Source organism: Heterodontus francisci, chromosome 27, assembly GCF_036365525.1.
Source record: "Heterodontus francisci isolate sHetFra1 chromosome 27, sHetFra1.hap1, whole genome shotgun sequence".
NCBI lineage: Eukaryota > Metazoa > Chordata > Chondrichthyes > Heterodontiformes > Heterodontidae > Heterodontus > Heterodontus francisci.
The window spans coordinates 26,375,732-26,395,629 of NC_090397.1; the positions used below are offsets into that span (position 1 = coordinate 26,375,732).

A 19,898-nucleotide genomic window follows, 5' to 3' on the forward strand; every position below is an offset into this window, starting at 1 on the left:
AAAGCAGACAGCAGGTATAAATGGGTCATTTTCTGGTTGGCAAGATGTAATGAGTGGTGTGCGACAGGGATAAGTGCTGGGGCCTCAACTTTTTACAGTTTATATAAATGACTTGGATGAAGGGACCAAAGGTATGGTTGTTAAATTTGCTGATGACACAAAGATAGGTAGGAAAATAAGTTGTGAAGAGGACATAAGGAGGCTACAAAGGGATATAGATAGGTTAAGTGAGTGGGTAAAGATCTGGCAAATGGAGTGTAATGTGGGAAAATGTGAAATTGTCCATTTCGGCAGGAAGAATAAAAAAGCATATTATCTAAATGGTGAGAGATTGCACAGCTCTGAGTTGCAGAGGGATCTGGCTGTCCTAGTGCATGAATTGCAAAAGGTTGGTATACAAGTACAGTAAGTAATTAGGAAAGTGAATAGAATGTTATAATTTATTGCAAGGGGAATTGAACACAAAAGTAGAGAGGTTATGCTTCAGCTATACAGGACATTGGTGAAAGCACATCTGGAGTACTGTGTACTGGTCTCCTTATTTAAGGAAGGATGTAAATGCATTGGAAGCAGTTCAGAGAAGGTTTACTAGACCAATACCTGGAATGGGCGGGTTGTCTTATGAGGAAAGGTTGGACAGGCTGGGCTTGTATCCATAGGAGTTTAGAAGAGGAAGAGGCAGCTTGATTGAAACATTCAAGATCCTGAGGGGTCTTGAAAAGGGTGGATGTGGAAAGGATGTTTCCTCTTGTGCGAAAATCTAAGGGGTCGCCCGCTTAAGACAGAGATGAGGAGAAATTGTTTTTCCGAGGGTCGTGAGTCTTTGGCATTCTGTTCCTCAAAAGGCACTGGAAGCAGAGTCTTTGAATTTTTTTTAAGGCAGAGGTAGATAGATTCTTGATAAGCAAGGGGATGAAAGGTTATTGGGGGTAGGCAGGAATGTGGAGTTGAGGTTACAATCAAATCAACCATGATCTTATTGAATGGCAGAGCAGGCTCGAGGGGCAGAGTGGCTTACTGATGCTCCTAATTTGTATTTTCTTATGTCTCAACTACCTCCGCTTTCACTATGACTTTGGCAGCATCTTCTTCCTTGGTAAAGACAGATGCAAAGTACTCATAATACCTCAGCCATGCCCTCTGCCTCCATGCGTAAATTCTCTTTTTGGTCCCTGTTTGGCCCTACTCCTTTTACCACCCTTTTACTATTTATATGCCTACAGAAGACTGTTGAATTCCCTTTTATGTTGGCTGCCAGTCATTTCTCTTACTATCTCTTTGTTTCTCTTATTTCTTTTTCACTTCCCCTCTGATCTTTCTATATTTAGCCTGTTTGTCATTTGTATTATCAACCCGACTTCTTTTCTGCTTCACCTTACTCCCTTATCTCTTTTGTCATCCAGGGAGTTCTGACTTTGTTTGTCCTACCTTTCCTCCATGTTGGAATGTACCTTGACCTGAACTATCTCCTCTTTAAAAGTAGCCCATTGTTTCATTACAGTTTTCGTGGTGAATATTTGATTCCAATTTACCTGGGCCAGATCTGTTCTCACCACAATAAAATTGGCCTTCCTACAATTTATTATTTTTACTCTGGATTGCTCCTTGTTCTTTTCCATAGCTCACCTAAATCTTATGATACTATGATCACTGCCCTCTAAATATTCCCCTACTGCCACTTGATCCACTTGTCCCACCTCATTTCCCAGAACCAGATCCAGCGATGCCTCCTTCCTCATTAGACCAGAAGCATACAGATCTAGAAAATTCTCCTGAGAAGACTGAAGAAACTCTTGCCCCTCTCAGCTCTTTACACTACTATCCAAGACTATATTAGGATAAAGTCAAGACCCCCATTATAACTATTACATCTCTGTAATTTCCTTGCAAATTTGTTCCTCTATATCTTTCCCACTAATTGGTGGCCTATAGAATACAGCCAGTAGTGTAATGGTACTTCTATTGTTTCTTAGCTCTAACCAAATAGATTCTGTCCTTGACCCCTCTAGGACATTCTCTCTCTCTCTCTGTCCAGCAATAATATTGTCCCTAATCATTTATGCCATCTGTCCTCCTTTCTTTCCTTCCCTATCTTTCCGGAACACTTTGTACCCAGGAATATTTAGTACCCAGTCCAGTCCTTTTGTGAGCTGTGTCATTTTTGTTGCCACAACATTATATTTCCATGTGGCTACCTGTTCCTACAGCTCATCATCCTTATTTACCATACTCAGTGTATTCGCATACATGCATGGTGAACTCAATTTCGGCTTTATTGTATTTCCACTTACTCTGACTCCATCTAATATCTTAGGATTTCTTAATTTGGTGTCTATTCAGTATATTTCAAACTCAAACTAGCCTAATCAGGGTTCGTGCAGACACAGCACTGATATTTAGTAAGAAAGACATGCAAGTAGTAACAGCATGTGTGAGATTTGACTTGCAGAGTTTTTAATTCATAAACATGCACTCATACTTGGCTTCATGTCTCTTGCAAGTTCAATCAGTAGCTACCATCTCTTAAGGTTTGATAGTTACAGATTTAGGACTTTATTTCATGTTGTTAGTCTCATCATCTCCTTTGCTAAAGCTGCCTTCATGAGGCTTGTTTTGTTCTTCTTACCAAAAACATTTCTCCTCCATAGTTACTAACTTCTAAGTCCTAGGTCTATCCAGAACCCAATTTCTTAAGTATTACACACATCTGTCACGCCTTCATCCTTTCCAGCGAACACATCTGTTCACCTGCACAATTGACTATTCAGTTCATCCCCAGAATCTTGCTCCCTTCTTTGGAGAGGCTCATCTCACATTCGTGAATAGAAAACAGTTTTTCATATGATATGCAACTCTTATTGCTAGCCATCAAACTCACTAACTCTTGTTGTAGCCTTGCTATGCCTGTTTTGACACCATTCATTCCCTGAATTTTTGTAAGTCATGCTTAGTGTTCTAAGTAGGTGTTAAGGTACTTAATGATTTATAACGTTCTGAGTAGGTGCTAATTTCTTTAGGAGAAGTTAATGTTCTATGGCCTGTACAGAGAATAATCATGAGACTGATCACTAGAGCTACGGGACTGAGCTAAAAAGGAAAATCTATGGAAACTTATATTTTTCAACTTTACAAGGATGTGACACAGCAGGTATACAAAAATACACTACAAGGTACAGAAAACGGACAGCAGGACATGGGGCAACAGTTGAAACTAGCAAAATTATCAATGTCAGGAAGTTTTTCCACACAGAATAATCAACATATGGATTTTCAAGTAGGGTAATGGATACAGATCCTGAAATGACGAACATACAACTTTGGAGGAGTAGGCCATTCTGCCCCTTCAAGCCTACTCCGTCATTTAATGAAGTCATGGCTGATCTGATTGTGGCCTCAACTCCACTTTCCCCCCTACTCCCAATACCCTCTGACTCACTTGTTAGTCAAGAATTTATCTACCTCTGCCTTAAAAATATTCAATAATCTGCCTCCACCACTGTCTGGGGAAGGGAGTTCCAAAGGCTCACAACCCTCAGAAAAAAATTCTCATCTCCGTCTTAATTGAGTGACCCCTTATCTTTAAATTGTGTCCCCTAGTTCTAATATCTCCCACAAGGGGAAACATCCTTTCAGCATGCAACTTGTCAAGTCCCCTCAGGATCTTAAATGTTTCAATAAGATCACCTCTCATTCTTCTAAACGTCAGTGGATACAGACCCAAACTGTCCAACATTTCTTTCTTCATAACCCCCCCACCATCCCAAGTATCAGTCAAGTGAACCTTCTCACAACTGCCTCTAATGCATTTAAGAAAGGATATAAAATAAGGAGACCAAAACTGTACACAGTACTCCAGATGTGGTCTCAGCAATACACTATACAACTGCAACAAAACATCCCTACTTTTATTTTCCATTCCCCTTGCAATAAACAACATTCCATTTGCCTTCCTAATCACTTGCTGTATCTACATATCAACCTTTTGTGATTCATGTACCAGCACACCCAGATCCCTCTGTACCTCAGAGTTCGGCAAGCTCTATTCAAATAATATGCTGCTTTGGTATTCTTCCTGCCAAAATGAATAAATTCACATTTTCCCACATTATACTCCATTTGCCAAAATTCTGCCCACACGTCTATATTCTTTTGTAGACTGCTTATGTCTTCTTCACAACTTACTTTTCTACCTCTCTTTGTGTCATCAGCAAATTTAGCAACCATACTTGTGTATCGTTAAATAGGGCTTCCTGTTAGTTACTGTTATGCTGCAGGCTTTCTTCCAACACTTTAGACTTCTGATCACAGCAAAAGGCAGATTTCCTAAACAGTCTGCTATGAACCCCTGTGCATGCTGTGAATGGGATAGCATGCCACAGGACTAACATTTACCGTTGAATTAGAATATACCTTATGTATATCCATGTGGGATGTCTGACCCTGAAAATCAATAAACATCACAACGGCTTTATTTAGTGTTACGACCAGGTGAGAAAGGGGTCTAGGATTTCCTCTCAGCCTTCACCTGGTCTTACCATAACAGGGTTTAATTTTAAACACGCCAATTTTTTTAGCTACCCCTTTTCCAAATATAAGGCAAAGAAATTAGCCAAACAGGTTTTCAGGTTGAACTTTATTAAATGTAAACTCTAATTCGGTTAATGCCTATGGATACGCGACGTGCTCACGCGAGCAGGCATACGTGATACACACGTGCAGGTAGAGACAGAAAGAGGAAATAAAATGGAAAAGTTTGAGGCAATATTTGAAGATGGTTTTGGTTACTGTTCTTCAAGCTCGCTGTGACGTCCTTGATTGTAGGTAGATCTTGCTTTTTGTTGGGGCCCAGTATTCTTCTTAAGCCTTGTTCGCTGCAGAAGACTTTTCTCTCTTGGGGTTCATGCATCTTCAGTGGATTCAGAAGCTTGTGAGAAAGAGATGGGAGAGGCTGTGGCAAGCCAGCCAGGAGAGATCTTCTCAGTCCAGGAGCATTCTGCTTTCTACACAAACAGTTTGTACAAATTCAAAAAACTCAGGTTGCCCAGCAGGTTAGTCATGTGACTAGCTGGTTTGACCATGTCCATTTGTGTATTCGACCATCTTAGCAGTCAACCTGGAATGCGAGCACCCCCAACTTCAACATCTGGTGATCAAAAGTCCATTGTGGTTTGAATGTGTCAGGGAATGGTCCTTTGTCCTTTCCAAGCACGGTCTGTTAATCTGCAAATGTCTTTCCAGCCAAGGGCCCATTGTGGGTTGAATGCGTCAGGGAGTTGCTGCTTTGTCCTTCCAAACACTGTCTGTTAATATGCAAATGCCTTTTCAGCCAAGATCTGGCAACTTTTTTTTTTAAAAGCAAGTCCTTTCAGAAAAATCACAAATGTAGAAAAGATAAGAACTGATAGTACAGAAAACCTGAATCATTTCAGAGTAAAATTTAATTAGAACACATTAGTTACATAGTCCAATAACCTACAAGACTTTGAAACAGCTGTTTGTGGACTACCTGATGTGATATTTCTATGCAGGTGTGGTAGTCTTCTCACTTGCATTATTGAAGCCAGCCTACAATTTAGTCAGGGTTGTCCAACCAATTCACTTGTGGGGGGAGTGGGTGGGGACATTACAATTTTTGCCTTACATAGGGAGCCGGTGAGACAAATTTCAGAAAGATAAAGGCATTAAAAGTTATCTAATTATCAAAACAACAAATGTGCTTTTTTGGGAAGAAGCTTTAAATGAGAAGATTTAAGTTCTGCCAGGGCCACTCGGCTCTGGATTTCATTACAGTCTTGGTCCAAACATGGATAAAAGAGCTGAATTCCACAGGTGAGTGTGACTGCCCTTGACATCAAGGCAACATTTGACTGAGTGTGGCATCAAGAAGCCCTAGCAAAATTGAAGTCAATGGGGAAATCAGGTGGAAAACTCCACTGGCTGGAGTCATACCAAGCTCAAAGGAAGATGGTTGTAATTGTTGAAGGCCAAATATCTCAGCCCCAGGCCATTGCTGCAGAGGTTCCTCAGGGTAGTGGCCTAGGCCCAACCTTCTTCAGCTGCTTCAATGACCTTCTATCCATAAGGTCAGAAGTGGAGATGTTTGTTCAGTACTCTTCACGACTTCTCAGATGCTGAAACAGTCTGTGTCCACATGCAGCAAGACCTGGATAACATTCAGGCTTGGGCTGATTAGTGGCAGGTAACATTCATGCCACAAAAGTGCCAGACAGTGACCATCTCCAAGACAGAATCTAACCATCTCCCTTGACATTTAAAGGCATTACCTTCACTGAATCCCCCACCAACATTGAGGGGGTTACCACTGACCTGGACCAGTCATCTAAATACTGTGGCTACAAGAGCAAGTCAGAGGCTGTGATTTCTGCGGGTGAGAAACCCACCTCCTGACTCCCCAAAGCCTGTCCACTATCTACAAAGCACTAGTCGGGAGCGTGATGGAATACTCTCCACTTGCTTGGATGAGTGCATCTCCAACAATGCTCAGAAAGCTCGACACCATCCAGGACAAAGCAGCCCACTTGATCCGCGCTCAAGCCACCATCTTAAACATTCACTCCCTCCACCAATGGTGCATAGTGGCTGCAGTGTGCACCATATACAAAATCCACTGCAACAACTTGACAAACCTCTTACGACAGCACCTTCCAAACTTGTGACCTCTACCACCTAGAATGACAAGGCCAGCAGACACTACCACCTGGAAGTTCCCCTCCAAATTACAGAACATCCTGACTTGGAACTATATCGCTGTTTGGATTCCTCCCAGGTCTTCAGATTGCCTTTCCGGTCTCCCAGTTAAATTTAAGCATCCCATCCACTTGCCTCATCAAACACCACCTCCCCCACCTGTGGCAGAGTGTGCATTCCAAGGTCTCTCACTTCCTCTACCCCTCTCAATATCCTCCCATTTATTGTGTATTCCCTTGCTTTGTTTGCCCTCACCAAATGCATGACCTCACACTTCTCCTGATTGAATTCCATTTGCCACTTTTCTGCCCACTCAACCAAACCATTATGTTAAACTGATGCTAGTATCGTGCAGGACAAGGACCTGCTTTATCTATAAATAACTGATGCAAACATAAACAAATATTTTTTCGTTAAGCCTGCAATATTCAAATTAGTAACAGACATTGTTGGGTCTCTAAGGAAATGTGTGTTTCTACTCCAGATACTAAACCTGAGTTTTAATGAGGGTTTATGGTTTGAATTCCTCTACTTACAACATTAGAACTTCCATTGATTCTAAAGGCAGAGATGTTTACAATATCAGACTGTGCAGGAATATTTTACTACAATACCAAATTAGTTTACATACAAGTTGATGCACTTCAATTTTTTTAAAAAAACTGTACAAGCTGGGGAACAGGAAATATATTTTATGTTGTAACCTGCCCTGGATTGATCAGGATATCAAGAACTTTCAAATATATTTTCTTTAATCTACATAAATATCATCAAACTAATGGGGATTCAAAAGTAAAAATAAAATATCAGCAATCTTTTGTAGGGTTTTTTCCGTTGCCCAGATCAGTGGTGGAGGCAGAAACCCTCAACTCATTTAATAGGCACTGTGACCTGCACCTGAAGTGCTGTAACCTGCAAGGCTACGGACCAGGTGCTGGAATGTGGGATTAGAATGGGCGGCTAGACTTTTCAGCTGCGCAGACACGATGGGCTGAATGGCCTCTTTCCGTGCCATAGCTTTTCTATGGTTCTATCTTGTAATTTGTAAACATCAGATTAAGTTTGAATGTAACACAGTGATGTAGGTAATCAGTTAACATTTATTTTTTCCCTTTACAGGTTCATTTATGAATCAACAGAATCCATTAACTAGATCCATATAATTTCATAGAAAGTATGCCTATTAAAACATGTACAGTAACATGAAGTAACAAATATAGCTCTAATTTTACAACACCAATGTACAAATATTTCAGATTTCAATAAAGTTGTATTCAGGTCCCCTCAGAAGATTTCCCCAGTACCTATTAATAAAAGTTGAATACTTGTCAGAATTGCCAAGATATCTGAATACTACATCTCATGGTGATAAATCATTTTCTCTGTACTTCACAAAATTACAGGATTTCTTTCAGCATTTGTTACTAGAATCAATTTGACTGTTTTCTGCCATTGTATTTGTTTAAAACGTTGCATGAGGATTGATTTTATTGAATGTTGTACAATTTAAATTCAGTTTAAAAAAATTTTGGTTCATAACAACTTTCTGTTCATTTTAAACAAATGTAAAAAGCACACAGAATAAGTTGCAAAATAGATCCCTATTCATATTATTGGCCAGTTTCCCAGGAGCACCAACTTTACTGTGTTAAATAGTGCTATCCAAGTAATTATAAATACTTGTTATAGACTTAGTAAATATTCTTCTTGGTAGTATTTATATTATATAGTTTTTTTCTAAATCACTAATTTCATAATAGCTTTGGAATTCAATTCTTTGAACATCATATAAATGATTACCTTGGCAATCCAACTATATTCAACCAGCCACACAAAATACTCAAAATTTTTTTTACTGTTGCACCTCTGTCATCCGGTAAATGTCCCCTCACAAGGTCATTTATACATATTATTCAAACGTTACAATACTTTCATTGCACTGCAATGCTGAAGTCAAACTCATAATTGAGGGGTGTGTGAAATTCCTTAGTGCATTAAATCAATAACAATATTTTTAAAATAAATCAAGTTGATTTGCTGTAGATCCACATGTACACCTAAAATGTAATTCTGCATAAAAAATATATGTAACTAACTTATAAATTATTAATCCTTGAATAGTTTCTTTCTGGTAGCAACATTACAATTAATCAATTTATATTAAAGCAAATAGAACAATCTATTATATATAAATATACTGTTACAACACAGAAGCAGTTAGCTATTTAGATTGTGTTATAAAGCTGATGCACAGTTGAAACTTTATTATTGATGTATTAATACAGCATTTATGTTCCACAGAACAAATTTTAGAATATTCATATGGTAAACATTGCAATAATTAGCAAGCTAATCTAACTTTGTCAGACTATCGCCTACAAGCTCTGTAGACAAACTTATTTTACCTGTTACTTAGAAATACCTGGCTAATGCACACCTTTAGGTTTCTTAAGTGAACTAGCATGTAGTGAATTTACAAGTTGTTGCTATGAACATCGTGAAGGACGTCACTAGTAAGGAATGAAATTCTTTTTCTATTTGGGCAATTTTCCTGCCACTGTAATAATTCATGTTAACCTTGAGTGCCCCCTCCCTCTGCATTAGTATAACTTTTCCACTGATCCTGTGAGTGAGCCGCCAATTTCATGGGCCAAATCATGGGGTACCAATAACTGGAGAAACTGTCAAATTAATATTACATAGGAGCGACACAGGGGACTCTCATCCCATCAGTATGGGATTCCAAATTTCAGAGGATAAAGGGTAGGGTTCTAGCTCACACAGCCAATTGTAGTCGATCTACTGTAGTATGCCCCTTATTTTCCATTCAAGGCATTTAAAAAAAAAATTAACTGCTTTTTTTTTAAAAAAACAGACCATATATTTTAAACAGTGGACTAGAAACTGAAGCAAGATTGGTATAAAACAATTATGCCATTAGACAACATGCATCAGTTTCTGTTTTTAATATTTTAATGCTTTTATAGTTTTTCTATTTAACAATGATTTCTTTGTGCATTTCAGAGCTCTGAATTCTGGTATGTTACCTTCTGGCTGTTCTACCTTTTTAAAAAATTGAATACACAATATAAAAAGGAATATATAAAATTACTTAATATTGTAATGCAAAAAGTTCTAATTGGAATGTTTTTTGGTCAGCTTGGTTCTTTTCATACAATGCTGTAAAGTACATTTATGATTAGCAACTGGTTTCATAACTTGACAAATGAAGTAGATACATATTGTTGTAGTGCAGCACTAGATTTGAGGCAGAACTCAGTATAAATTAATTAGATGTTAAATCAATTTAATGTGCATATTTTCCTTCTTGTGCTCAATAAAATGGTGCCAAATACTGCAAGTACAGCAAATGGAAACCTTAAACAAGTCCAGAAATCAATACTATTTGGTTCTCAATTGCTACATAATCTTTTACTATACTAACTCGAGACTGATTTTCTGATCCTATACTAAAAAGCTGTCTACCTCCCATGGGTATAGCAATGTAGTATCTCCATTATATTCAAATAAGGCCGACTTTTTTTCCACAATTGCTTCTATGTTTGCATTTTCACCACAAAAAGGAGAATGGACTATGGAATGCCTGAAATTCTGATCTTAAGAAAAACACCCTTTGGTAAAAGATCAACTAGATGACTGGCCTCCAATTCCAACAAAATATGAATCTCTATTCAGATTACAGAAAATATGCTATATAAAATGACACCAATAGGAAATGTTTACCCTGATCCAATGAATACTTTATTTTACTCGCTCTCTCTCTCCAGTCCCCATAGGTCACTGAGGAACATAAAAGAGCTGTTATAATCAAAGGCTGCTCCAATTTGAACTATCAACCTTCACAAGCACTGAACATGATTGCTGGCACTGTTAGAACATTTAAAGTCAAGGCCACATGTGCTACCCTGTTAGATATGCCAACTATAGACACCACCACCTGTGCAAATTGCATGCTGAAAAGGAAGTATTTCTAGATAAACAAATGAACAAATTGGAGATAAAAACCCTTTGAACTATTTTTGAGATATTAGAAAAATATAGATTTTGTAATCATGCATTTGGGCACCACTAGTATTAAACTGCACTGAAATTTATCCAAATAAAACCTTAAAAGTACTGATAAATAACTGCATTGTAACTTAACGGATGGATTCAGTTCTATGATTACAGATAATTAACAAGTCTATATGCAATATAAAGTAGTGAAATTATTTTACTAAATTGAGAAAACAAACAAATTACTTTTAACAAAAATGTACATAAGGTGCGTTATAAAATGGGTTTTCCACGTTTAAATCCATAATGGACTATGCCAGTGGTGTTAGGCACTGGAAATGCAATTTCTGTCTAGAATTAATAAGTAGACTTAAGTAATGATTTTAACACAGCCCCTCCCCTTCAAAGCTAAAAATTATATTCTACTAAATTTAGGTTCATAAAACATTCATTATCCAAGATGCTGGACAGGCACATTTCTTCCCAACTTCGTTTCGTATCTGACTGCTAGAATGTATGTGAGTGGGTGAAGATGACAAACTTGATCGTAATCTTGCTTGAGAATATTCCTCAACTTCTTTGAATACCTAGACGAGATCAGTTTTTTGCAAAGGGAGAAAAGCATAAACATCCTACATGTCACAGAATATCGGTACACTAATACATGACATCACCAAGCTACTGAGAATAATCTTGCTTTGGCATACCACATACCAGAAAACTGTCAAACAAAATTAATATGGTTGCCTTATTTTCAAAGGACTGTATCAAAGATTTTTTTGGAAGCAAAACATTATACCAAGATGATCTAAAATGTCTATATGCTGCACCTTTTATCTTCACTGCAATGATAGACACAGAATCTAATGTCAGCAGTAAGTGCTGTTATCAGTAAATTCAGAATACATGTTTGTTTGCCCACCTGTGTACCATATAATGTCATCCGCATTTTCAGTTCTTTGACAAAGTGGCCTAGAAGCTATAAAACAAAAGTACAATGGTTGACAAAGACCGAATGGAATTAGAGAATTAAAAGCATAGAATGATTTTTTTTTTTAAACGTAAGGAGCAGCTAAGTGCAGAATCATACACCAAGCCAGAAGCAGGGTAGATGGACACCAATATTCCTTGATTTGTAAGAGGAATTATTAAAGACACCACAGCAGAACATCATTCTATATCAGAAGCATCATTATCAGAAAGATGATAATTGCTTCCTTTCACTCGAATGTATTCAATATGCCGACCTTCATCAGAATCCAAAAGGCCACATGTGCATAGTCTGTTGTCAAACAAGCTCTCAATTTCCTCCAAATTTATTCCTTTAGTTTCTGGAAGGCATCCATAGACAAAAAACAATCCCAAGGTGGTTAGTCCAGAATACAAGAAGAACGCACCTGCAACACAAAATGCAGAGTAAACAGGCTATTCAATAAAGTACAGGGAGGAAGGAAATTAATATAACTGAACACAGGTTTATATTGGAGAGTTTATGCATTGATCTGCCCTGAGTTTCACTGGCACAATGATAAATACTCACAGCAATAAAAAGAGATGTAGGCCGAAGTGAGTCAATGGGGGGTAATTGCTGAAATTGCCCAAGATCCTTACACTTACTCTGGGAAGTGAGAGGAAACATTGAAAGCTTGAAATTCGGTAAAACCTTGAAGGTTCTCAGCTACCATAAAAGGTACCATAAAAAACTGACATAATGGGCTGGATTTTTGTTCCTGGGATCCAGTCCTGCTGTTGGGATGAAATACGGGCTGGGAACCCAGTAATGCCAATGGTGGGATTCCGAGGCAGATTTTTTGGGGAGGCAGCCAATTAAGAGACTGGCAGCTGGCGCTCCACCCAATTAACGATGGCTGATGGGCTCCAAAGCTGCAGAGCCAAAGCGCCCGGGACTCTGGATGGCTGGCAACCCCACTGGCAGAGGTGGGCAGCGCCTGTGTAGGTAGGAGAACGAGACAGCATCTCAAGATACAGATGACCTCTGAAGACTAGAAAGTTTAAAAATAAAATGTGACCACAGTTGCCAGGTCAGCATTGCAGAGGACGAAGCCCTCCACAGGATGGCCTACAGCCATAGCTGTGACATTCTGGGAATCGTGGTTTGCGGGTGGGGGTGGGAGAAGGGCATTGCTGCCCTCCTGGGAGGCCACCTCAATCCATCTGACAGGCTTCAGCCTCAGCAGCATGAGAAAAGTGTGTCAATAGGCACTTTAATTGGCTACCCACTGCTGGCAGGGAGATTGCCGTCACTCCCTGAAAGCAGCCCCCCTAAAAATAACATGCTGACAAACCAGTATGCTGGCCGGTAGTGTGGAATTGACAGCATTCCCACCTCTGAACGCACCACCTTTGCTGAATGAAAATTCAGTCCAATTTTTCAGTAAATATGCTCTTTATATATAAAAAAGGGTTAAAATTTTGCCTTTAGTGCTTCCAGTATGTGAAGGTCTGCATTGGGAGCACTGAAAACAAAAATATACCTCCTTGTGTTTTTTTAAGTAATTGTTAGAATTCAATGGATATGATAACTGAATAATGATAACAATCAAATTGAAAAATCAGGAATTGCTGATCTTTTAAAACTAGCTATTGGCTAGAATCCTCATACTTCCTTGCCTAGACTTTGTAATAGCTCCTCCATTCATTACCCTCTTCAAATGACTTCTCTTTTACCACTTATGTTCATGACGTTCAAATACGATTAACTCCTGGATTAGCAGACATCAACACATATTGTCCCCTTGAAAATGCTGCTGGTTTTAATTCCTGTGCAAAATGACCACATAGAAGACAGATGCAACATTCTGAATATTTATTCGGTTCAAGGCTGACTATTCATGAAGTGCTTACATACTTATCATAAAACACAATTCAATAAAATCTGGACCAATTTGCTTTAAATGCTGCATTCTATTAATTTTCCACTTATATTGCAAATTTCTTTCACCTGAGGTAGTTTATTAAATCGCATGAAGATTAAACTTTAACAATTATCTATCAAGATAGAAAATTTTCTGTGAAATAAAATTCATTCCCTACCATAATATGTAAGATGTTGTGCCAAATGCAAAAATGTCAGCGATACAAGGACATTGAAGATCCAGTTGACGCCAGAAGAACAAGCATTCCCTGTACTTCGTGCCCACATTGGATATATTTCAGAATTTACTGTCCAAGGCATAGAACCCATTCCTAAAAAATACAACATGAGCACTATTAACACACCTATTTCCAGGTACAATTTTTCCTGATAATGGCCCAGAATTTCTTGTCAAAGTAACAGTGAGGCTAATGGTGTTCACTGCTATTTATGCGAAATCGCACAGCAACTTAAGGCAGATGTGCAATTAAAGTGAAAATCCAGAAGTTGCTGTCGAAGATGCGGCATTAACTTTGCGAAAATGGCATTTCATTGTCTGATTCGCCATTCAAATACACTAAATGGCATTACATTCCAGTAATTGCATGGTAGATTAGAACTAAACTTGCCACGCAAAGTTAGAGCATGCCATTTCAGTCTTAATATCCTTTTTAATGGTGTGATATGCCAGTTAATCTCTCTTGCAACTAATCTCTCTTGTATTGTAAATGAACTATTACAAGTGTGGAGTCTCATTCTTTCAGCTTTTAACTGGAAAGATTTTTCAAATGTAAATTAATTTTTTTTTGCATTTTTTTTCTTCTCCTTTTTCCCTCTCAACCTCTGTATTTGATTTGCCATTGTAAGAACAACAGTGAGTTCAATCATTTAATCCTTTAATCTGATTACACAGTTCCTTATCCAGTTCACAGATCCCAGATGCCTTACAGAGGGCACTATGCCGTTTCCATCTCCCACTTACAGCAATTGTCATAGAAGGAAACCGGACGGACCACCCGGCATTGACCGACGCACCGGAAACGACAATGGAAAACCCAGCCCTGTCGACCCTGCAAAGTCCTCCTCACTAACATCTGGGGGCTTGTGCCAAAGTTGGGAGAGCTGTCCTGCAGACTAGTCATACAACAGCCTGACAGTCATACTCACGGAATCATACCTTACAGATACTGTCCCAGACACTGCCATCACCATCCCCGGGCATGTCCTGTCCCACCAGCAGGACAGACCCAGCAGAGGTGGTGGCACAGTGGTATACAGTAGGGAGGGAGTTGCTCTGGGAGTCCTCAACATCCGACTCCGGACCCCATGAAGCCTCATGGCATCAGGTCAAACATGGGCAAGGTAACCTCCTACTGATTACCACCTACTGCTCTCCCTCAGCTGATGAGTCAGTACTCCATGTTGAACACCACTTGGAGAAAGCACGGAGGGTGGCAAGGGCACAAAATGTACTCTGGGTGGGGGACTTCAATGTCCATCACCAAAAGTGGCTCTGTAGCATCACTACTGACCGAGCTGGCCGAGTCCTAAAGGACATAGCTGCTAGACTGGGTCTGCAGCAGGTGGTGAGGGAACCAACACGAGGGAAAAACATACTTGACCTCGTCCTCACCAATCTGCCTGCCGCATATGCTTCTGTCCATGACTGTATTGGTAGGAGTGACCACCGCACAGTTCTTGTGGAGACGAAGTCCCGCCTTCACATTGAGGATACTGTCCATCGTGTTGTGTGGCACTACCACCGTGCTAAATGGGATAGATTTCGAGCAGATCTAACAATGCAAAACTGGGCATCCATGAGGCGCTGTGGGCCAGCATCAGCAGCAGCAGAATTGTACTCAACCACAATCTGTAACATCATGGCCCGAAACATCGCCCACTCTACCATTACCATGAAGCCAGGAGACCAACCCTGGTTCAATGAAGAGTGCAGGAGGGCATGCCAGGAGCAGCACCAGGCACACCTCAAAATGACTATCTGTGTGCCAAACTGCGTAAGCAGCATGCGATAGACAGAGCTAAGCGATCCCATAACCAACGGATCAGATCTAAGCTCTGCAGTCCTGACACATCCAGCCGTGAATGGTGGTGGACAATTAAACAACTAACTGGAGGAGGTGGCTCCACAAATATCCCCATCCTCAATGATCGTGGAGCCCAGCACATCAGTGCGAAAGGGATGCCAGATGCCAGACTTCAGCCAATTCGATTCACTCCATGTGATATCAAGAAACGACTGAAGGCACTGGATACTGCAAAAGCTATGGGCCCTGACAATATTCCTGCAATAGTACTGAAGACCTGTGCTCCAGAACTTGCCGCGCCCCTAGCCAAGCTGTTCCAGTACAGCTACAACACTGGCATCTACCCTGCAATGTGGAAAATTGCCCAGGATGTCCTGTACACAAAAAGCAGGACAAGTCCAACCCGGCCAATTACCGCCCCATCAGCCTACTCTCAATCATCAGTAAAGTGATGGAAGGTGTCATCAACAGTGCCACCAAGCGGCACTTGCTTAGCAATAACCTGCTCAGTGACGCTCAGTTTGGGTTCCGCCAGGGCCACCCAGCTCCGGACCTCATTACAGCCTTGGTTCAAACATGGACAAAAGAGCTGAACTCAAGAGGTGAGGTGAGAGTGACTGCCTTTGAAATCAAGGCAGCATTTGACCAAGTATGGCACCAAGGAGCCCTAGCAAAACTGAGGTCAATGGGAATCAGGGGGGAAACCCTCCGCCGGCTGCAGTCATACCTAGCGCAAAGGAAGATGGTTGTGGTTGTTGGAGGTCAATCATCAGAGCTCCAGGACATCACTGCAGGAGTTCCTCAGGGTAGTGTCCAAGGCCCAACCATCTTCAGCTGCTTCATCAATGACCTACCATCAATCATAAGGTCAGAAGTGGGAATGTTCGCTGATGATTGCACAATGTTCAGCACCATTCGTGACTCCTCAGATACTGAAGCAGTCCGTGTAGAAATGCAGCAAGACCTGGACAATATCCAGGCTTGGGCTGATAAGTGGCAAGTAACATTCGCGCCACACAAGTGCCAGGCAATGACCATCTCCAACAAGAGAAAATCTAACCATCTCCCCATGACATTCAACGGCATTACCATAGCTGATTCCCCCACTATCAACATCCTAGGGGCTACCATTGACCAGAAACTGAACTGGAGTAGCCATATAAATACCGTGGCTACAAGAGCAATTCAGAGGCTAGGAATCCTGAGGCGAGTAACTCACCTCCTGACTCCCCAAAGCCTGTCCACCATCTACAAGGCACAAGTCAGGAGTGTGATGGAATACACTCCACTTGCCTGGATGGGTGCAGCTCCAACACTCAAGAAGCTCAACACTATGCAGGACAAAGCAGCCCGCTTTAATGGCACCCCATCTACAAACATTCACTCCCTCCACCACCGACGCACACTGGCAGCAGTGTGTACCATCTACAAGATGCACTGCAGCAATGCACCAAGATTCCTTGGACAGCACCTTCCAAACCCGCGACCTCTACCAACTAGAAGGACAAGGGCAGCAAATACATGGGAACACCACCACCTGCAAGTTCCCCTCCAAGTCACACACCATCCTGACTTGGAACTATATCGCCATTCCTTCACTGTCGCTGGGTCAAAATCCTGGAACTCCCTTCCTAACAGCACTGTGGGTATACCGACCCCAAATGGACTGCAGCAGTTCAAGAAGGCAGCTCACCACCATCTTCTCAAGGGTAATTAGGGATGGGCAATAAATGCCACCGACGCCCACATCCCTGAATGAATTAAAAAAAGGTCTAACAAATGGCAGGCACTATTCATTAACTAGCTGGAGTAAATTCAGGCCCAATCAATTTTTGATTATTTCTCAATAATTCTAAATGGCATTGAACAATTAACCTGGTGGTTGGTCATCAATGACATGAAACTGGCAACTGCTGACACTGTAACAGAATAATCCCCTGTAATATGGAAACAATATCTGTTATAAAGCAACAGATAACAAGGAAAGACTGCATGACAGGAATCTCATGAAGGAAATCTTTCTCTCCATTTAGGATGCCACCTGAAGCTTTGCCCCGATTTTGCAATAAGAATAATGATCAGGCTAACAGCGGTCAGCCTTAAAAAGGAGGAAATCTGATGGCAATTTCTGGAGTATGCACACATGCAGTTTGATGTTGAAATCCAGAAGTTGCTGTCAGGCCTCCCCACTGGTCCACAAGATGCATTGCTGCATTCCTTAGCAATAACCTTGGCATAGACATGAATGCAGTGAACTTCCCCACTGAGCATGCACAAAATGTTAGGTTTGGTGCTTTTAGGAGAAAGTGATTTTTAAAAAATATATTAACAGCATGATAATTACTACCAAACAACTTCTCTAACCCTGAAAACTTAACTTTATAAGTGTGGGGTCACATTCCTCCAGAAGTTAATTAGTGTTAGCTTTTTTTGTTAAATGAATTTTTTTTTGAATTTTTCTGTCTGTCTCATCTCTTTCTTAATCCCACCTGTCTTGCCCAATCTTTATTACACTTGCTGCATGATTTAACTCTAATTTATATTTCCTGGTTTAGACTCCGTGTCTCAGTGAGGACTCTTCAATTTGATTAGTTGAAGAGTCTCATTATTTCTTGTCCTGCTCATAGATGCCACAGTACAGGACACCACGCTGGATCAGACAATTGATCAGCCTGCTCTCAATCAGCAAAGTGATGGAAAGAGTCATTGATAAGCAGCATTTACTCAGCAAGAACCTGCTCATCGATGTTCACTTTGGGTTCCACCAGGGTTACTCAGCACCAGCCCTCATTGCAGCCTTGGTCCAAACAGACAAAAGAGCTGAATTCTCGAGGTGAGGCAAGAGTGCCTGCTCTGGACATCAAGGTAACATTTGTGAGTGTGACATCAAGGAGCCCGAGTAAAATTGAAGTCAGTGAGAATCAAGGGAAAACTCTACAGTGGCTGGAAGCAATTCTAGCACAAAGGAAGATAGTTCTGGTTGTAGGAGGCCCCAGGATATTGGAAAGCTCCCTGCGGATTGGAATACCACAAATGTAATACCTCTATTCAAGGAAGTGCCGGTGGGGATGGAAGAGGGTTTCGACAGACTAACGGTCCAATAGTTTCCTGCTTGCTAACATCTGTCATTGGGAGAATGCTGCAATACATTAAGGAAATAGTAGCAGGATATTTAGAAATTACGCTGAGAAGCCCGCAAAAACTGTGGGCATATATCAACACAATTCCTTCACCGCTGACTGCAAAATCCAGGCACATGAAATCACAACTTTGAATCATATAGCTAGTTATACAGATATTTTTCCTTCCACTGAAACTAAAAGATTTAATATTTTTAAAAAATCAGTTATTAAATAAGACTACTAGACAATTATTGAAAGATTACATCATCAGTAACAATAAAAGTAATTCATACCAGGTGCAAAAAAGACAAGATATAGGATAAGACCCAGTAATGCAGTCCAGGAATATAATGTGGGGCAGAAGTTGTATGCCCAAAATAATCCTTCTTTCTTAAACTCTGACTCATTGCTGCACCTACAAGAAATAATAATAGATTATTGTAAAGGATAATATAATTCACAAAATAACTGATCTGAAATCTCACAATTGAAAAATATTTTTTCTTGTTCAGTTGTGTTAAAATTAATCATATAGAAGGAGGCAGGGTCTGTCAAAACGGATCAACTTCAATCTCTAAAGATTCAGAAAGACAGTCTAAATCCGAACGAACCTCAGATGCATTGTATCAGCTTAGACTGACCTAGGTAATTAACTATCCAGATGACACCAAAATAATTACTCTTTCAATAGTCTGTCCATGTAGGGGAATATCTTTTATGGCAACAGATATTACTGCATTCCTTCCATTACAAAAGGCATGTAAGGGACCAGTCTCCTTGTCCTCTATAGATGCGCATTCCATGCGCCAACAATTCTGTGTAAAAAGGTATCTCAACCATTCAGCTTCAACAACTCTGATAAAACATCTCATTATCCCTCCCCTTAACTGTCTTTGTGATAAATTTTAAATTGATGAACTTCATCATTGACTCTCAAAACAGAGAAAAATTCATTTCTTCTTTCATCCTTATAATAAATGTAAACAAGGTTCAATGTCAGTCTTAATTGGGCTGTTGGGAGGCAAGAATCACCATCTTCAATTGGGAGAAATCAGGACCTCATAGCCATGCTGAGGTAAATAGGATGAGGAGAATGTACAAACATATTTAATGACAAATTGTGTTAGTCAC

At 40.3% G+C, this 19,898-nt stretch overlaps 1 protein-coding gene across 3 annotated transcripts in view; it reads right to left on the reverse strand.

The window, feature by feature from the left end:
• Positions 1-4,616: 4,616 nt before the first annotated feature.
• Positions 4,617-19,898, reverse strand: part of LOC137384712 (proton myo-inositol cotransporter-like) — a 194,140-nt gene continuing 178,858 nt past the window's right edge. The window contains exons 8-12 of one of the 3 annotated variants that reach the window (XM_068059022.1): positions 19,061-19,182; positions 13,780-13,932; positions 11,973-12,122; positions 11,648-11,704; positions 4,617-5,362 (exon numbers count right to left, since the gene is read on the reverse strand). In XM_068059022.1, coding sequence (XP_067915123.1) covers positions 5,304-5,362; positions 11,648-11,704; positions 11,973-12,122; positions 13,780-13,932; positions 19,061-19,182 — 541 coding nt within the window. In that variant the 3' untranslated portion in view covers positions 4,617-5,303. Of the gene's footprint in view, positions 5,363-7,790; positions 11,313-11,611; positions 12,123-13,779; positions 13,933-19,060; positions 19,183-19,898 lie in introns of those variants that run through there. The other 2 variants (XM_068059024.1, XM_068059023.1) reach the window with 2 other exon arrangements.